Source organism: Anguilla anguilla, chromosome 7, assembly GCF_013347855.1.
Source record: "Anguilla anguilla isolate fAngAng1 chromosome 7, fAngAng1.pri, whole genome shotgun sequence".
NCBI lineage: Eukaryota > Metazoa > Chordata > Actinopteri > Anguilliformes > Anguillidae > Anguilla > Anguilla anguilla.
In genome coordinates this window covers 11824946-11829945 of record NC_049207.1, presented here as the reverse complement: position 1 = coordinate 11829945, position 5000 = coordinate 11824946, and the positions used below count along the sequence as shown (strand labels likewise).

The following is a 5000-nucleotide window of genomic DNA, read 5'->3' as shown; positions in this document are numbered from 1 at the left end:
TGTCTATGTGTGGAGACTCAATCAGGTTGTGAGTTAGTGAGTGAGTCAGTCAGTCAGTGAGTGAGTCATTGAGTGAATGAGTCTCAGTCAGTGGGTCAGCCAGTCAGTGAGTGAGTCTCAGTCAGTTGGTCAGCCAGTCAGTGAGTGAGTCTCAGTCAGTGAGTGAGTCATTGAGTGAGTGAGTCTCAGTCAGTGTGTCAGCCAGTCAGTGAGTGAGTCTCAGTCAGTTGGTCAGCCAGTCAGTGAATGAGTCTCAGTCAGTCAGTGGGTCAGCCAGCCAGTGAGTGAGTCTCAGTCAGTCAGTGGGTCAGCCAGTCAGTGAGTGAGTCTCAGTCAGTCAGTGTGTCAGCCAGTCAGTGAGTGAGTCTCAGTCAGTTGTTCAGCCAGTCAGTGAATGAGTCTCAGTCAGTCAGTGGGTCAGCCAGCCAGTGAGTGAGTCTCAGTCAGTCAGTGGGTCAGCCAGTCAGTCAGTGGGTCAGCCAGTCAGTCAGTGAGTGCGTTAGTGAACGTGCTGACGAGTGGGTGAGTGAGCGAGTCTCATTTAGGCTCTGTCCGATTCCCTTAATGCTAATTCCTCCCCGTGCTCACAGGGGCCGGACTACAGGCTGTACAAGAGCGAGCCTGAGCTCACCACGGTGGCCGAGGTGGACGAGACCAACGGGGAGGACAAGTCCGAGCAGGCCGGCGACAAAGACCCCTCCGGCAGCAAAGGTACGCCGGCTCCACACCGCACCGGGAGGCGGTGGGGTCAGATCCCGAGCGCAGCGCTGTTTGTGCTCTTAGCCCGAGCCCCCTCAGTGAGCACGCGGCCGTGTTAATGAAGAGCTGCTGAGTGTGCCCGAGGCTGTCGAGGTCAGGGGAGCTCTACACAGGGTGGGCTGAGAGCTGATTGCACTCCGGGCCACTGTTTCATTATTTACACGCCTGCCTGTTTGAATGAGATTTCTCATGAGCAACTCTTTTCCTGCCTTTTTACTGCCGCTTTCAAAAAGCTGCAAGCTCTTGAGAGTTTCGTTTTATTATCAAAAAATAGTTTTTGTTGTGTAAATAAATGTTCTATATTTCAGCGGTGTCTTCCTTTAGCTTCCTCCTTCATGAGTTATTCCCTGCTAACCTTAGCCTATCTGGGGCTCTTACAGGACCCAGTATAGAACTGGACACAGGCAGCGTTTTCATGATTTTTTTCATTTTGCCATTAAATGTGTTGTTTTATATTTAATAGTTTTATTACTTTTAAAAAATTTTGCAATATGTCAGCACTGGCTGTCATAACAACCAGCACAAAGAACAAATGTGGCTGTTTTTCTGTTTGCGTCCAGGCCTCTCTTACCCCATCGGGATCGTGCCCCCGAGAACGAAGTCTCCCATGCCCGAGTCGTCCACCATCGCCTCCTACGTCACCCTGAGGAAGACCAAGAAGCCCGAGCCGCGGACGGTGAGCGTTGGGCCCGCCCCTTCAGCGCGGCTCTCTCTTTGCCATTGGCCGGTCTGGCAGAGCCGTGCGCCTGGGGGAGGGGGCTGAGCGTTGGGTGTATTGGTTAAAGAGCGTGGCTGGATCACTGTAAGGACACTGATTCCAATCACAAAGGGATGCATTGACTTGTGTTCCCTGAAGGATGCACTTAACCTTTACACAGCTGGATATTAACTACCGGAGCAACAGAGGGAACAACGTTTAAAACATGAGTCATCCTGGTTACGGGGGTCTGCTCAGCAGTTATGTAACTTAACCAATGAGAACGGCTTTCTGCAGCGGCCGTGGCCACAGACTTGGCACGCTCTAGCCAAAGAGGTGGGTGTTCATGGACGTTTTTCTGTCCGTTCGGTCGCCTGCTCGTTTCCCCGTTCCCGTTTTAAACGGCTCGAAATAAAAGCGCCCGGGATAATGAAACGGCTGGGTTTGTGACTCACGTTCTCCAGAACGGTGGAAAATTAAAAGCGGTCCGCGGAGCACAGAAGTGCCTCTCCAATTTAAAACTTCACAACCGTGTAATTTGGGATGTGCCACGCGCGCAGCTTTCCAGGAGAGGAGAGGAGAGGAGCGCGCGGTACGGCCTGGAGCGGCTGCCTGCCCGCTGCCTGCGGGTCCTGGCAGCCATTTTACAGCACGGCTGACGGCTTTGTGAGCTACATAAGCATTGCCATTAACACTATATCAAGCAAACTGCATATAAAGCATTCTAAGTGCCTTCATACAGAGCTGCGATACGTTAATGTCACATCATAAATGTGCTATAGTGCATAATGAAATATAACTTAAACACGCTGAACTGCTTATAAGCTCACTCGTAATGTATGTGCAGGGAAGACCGCAATGTGTAACGTATCCAGAAATGCGTCCTAGCAACCAGCCCTGCTCCCCAGCCTGCTGGTTTGTGGTCTGAGTAGATACCATGCTAGCTTCGAATAAGAAGAAAAGGCACATTTAGCAATTTCACAAATATGTCCTGGTTTCTCAGCTATGATGTGCTTTGCACTTTTGCACTCAGCTGGAATACACGCGTTGCTGAAATGTGTAAAATGAGATTGCAGGCGGAAAGGCTGCTCGCTGTGTGAGTGTACCGAGCACTGTGTGCAGCCGCCCAATTTGCATTTATAGGGGATTGACTACGGAACAAATTTGCATTGTAGGCTAACGCTTCACTGAAAAAAATTGCTATTGCCGGCAGCAGTTGTCTCTGTGGTTGTACTGTGGTTTGGCCTCTAGGGGGGGTGAATGAGCTCTGCAGGGTTTGTGTTGTTCCTGCTGATGTGTATGTGTCTGTGTGTGTGTGTGTGTCTGTGCGTGTATGTGTCTGTGTGTCTGTATGTGTGTGTCTGTGTGTGTGTGTGTGTCTGTGCGTGTATGTGTGTGTGTGTCTGTGCGTGTGTGTGTGTGTGTGCGCGTGTGTGTGCGCTCACGGGTTTGTGCATTAACGCGGCTCTTGTGCGCCCCCTGCAGGACCGTCCGCGCAGCGCGGTGGATCAGCTGTGCCAGCCTGACTCTGGGCGGCCCCGGATGAGCGTGGAGGAGCAGCTGGAGCGCATCCGGAGGCACCAGCAGGCCTCCCTGCGCGAGAAGAAGAAAGGCCTCAACGTCCTGGGGGGCCAGGAGAACTCGCCCTCCCGCACCCCCTCTTTCTCCAAGGAGAACCCCTTCCGCACCCCGCAGGTTTGTCCCGTGCAGGCCTCTAGGGGGCGCTGTTCCTGCTGCTTTAACATTGCAGGCCGCTGCTAGGCCTCCAGCAAAGTCTGCTCTGGGTTTGCTCCCTGCGTGCGTCTATCGTGAAAAAAAAATGTAGCTTTTTTTCCTTTTACCTGCAGCTTTTCGCATTCGTTTATGAAGCGTGTCTTTACCTTTTCAGCCTGGGAAAGGACTGCGCTGCGCTCTCAGCACATTACAAAAGCAGCATGTATCATCTTTATCACCTCTTTCAGGTTTCTGGTCTGAGGTGCCATTAAAAGTAAAGAGCGTAGTCCAGGTTCCGCAGCCCCTTATGAGACGGAAATCCGTGGCGCTGCGGAGCCTACCTGGAGCGTTAATCATTTCATTACTGAGTTTTCACCTTCGGTGTCTGACGGTCCAGCACTGGCGCTTTGGTGATTCAAAGCCCCGTTTAAAAATTCTCTCTGTGTGCTTACCCTGCAAGCCTGCCAAGCCTGCCTCAGCACTGACTCAGAGAGTTTGTCATGTGGCCCGCTCTCTCCAGATCGACCTTGCGTGTGCATCCTAGCGTCCAGAGTCGCGTCTCCACCTCTCTCCTCCTCTTTTTCCTTGTCAGAGACGTGAAGGGGAACGGGGTGAAAATGAGAGGGAGAAATCCTTTCTCGGCTTTAGCGTTCCAGCCGTTTAGCCTGACTAAGACTTGAGAAAAGAAAAACGATAACAGTCCCAAGAGCCAAAATACGGGCTCTACACCACTTCCTGTTTGATGCGGAGTCTGTCTCTCAAAAGGGGGCTTTCAGAGAGCTGGACTGAACCCCATTCAGTGCTGGTGGGCTGTAGAGTGACTGCATTAGTGATCGCGTTTGTGGTGTGGCTGTTCTGGCAGAGCCGGAAGAGGGAGGAGGTGCTCTCCAGTGACATCCAGGAGCTGGAGGCGTCGCTGCGGGAGCAGGACCTGGTGAAGGAGCAGGAGACCCCGGCGGAGGAGATCGCCCGGCTGAAGGAGGGAGCGCTGCAGGAGAGCTTCAACATGGAGAGAGAGGTACTGAGGACCGAGGAGTATACTGCAAACACAGCAGCATACTTACACTCTGTACTGCACACTACATACTCACACTCTGTACTGCACACTACATACTCACGCACTGTACTGCATACTACATATACACTACACACAAACACTATATTACACACTACATACTCACACACTGTACTGCACACTACATACTCACACTCTGTACTGCACACTCCATACTCGCACACTGTACTGCACTCTACACATACTCACGCACTACAAGCATAACTCACACAGTAAACACACCTCACACATACTACATTACAAACGTAACTTATGCACTATACACAGATCACACACACATTAGAAACATGATTTATTTAAACTGGCATACTGTCCATGTTCTCTTAGTCACACAGTCTATACCTAGCGTTAATAGTCCTTAAAGGATATTTGAAGATTTTTGTGTCCTTTGTTTTCCCTGTAGTCAAAGTAATGTAGAAATCAGTTAGATGTCTGTGTGGACTGTTGGATTACTTAACAGAATGAATCTGGCTGCTTTTATCCGTGAGATCCTTTCCGTCTTCCTCCCTCCGCTCTACCTGTGTGTACGTGCCCACTCTGCAGCAGCTCCCCGCAGTCCAGGGGCCTTCATCCCACCATTAAACAGTGCGATGCCTGTCCCCTGTGGGAGAAAGACAGCCCCTCCCATCGCTTCTCTTAATGCTCTATTTAGCAGAGCTCCTCGCATTCACACCCCCCCCCCCTCCTTCCCCCCCATGGGTGAACAAACTGGCTCTTTAATACCCCACTTCAAGAACAGAAATGTTCTCCCGCGTT

The 5000-nt window shown here is 51.4% G+C and overlaps 1 protein-coding gene across 1 annotated transcript in view; it reads left to right on the top strand.

The window, feature by feature from the left end:
• plekha5 (pleckstrin homology domain containing, family A member 5) overlaps positions 1–5000 on the top strand; it is a 189158-nt gene that overhangs the window by 176883 nt on the left and 7275 nt on the right. Inside the window, 4 exon segments of the mRNA XM_035425822.1 lie at positions 591–711; positions 1320–1435; positions 2942–3151; positions 4032–4187. Coding sequence (XP_035281713.1) covers positions 591–711; positions 1320–1435; positions 2942–3151; positions 4032–4187 — 603 coding nt within the window.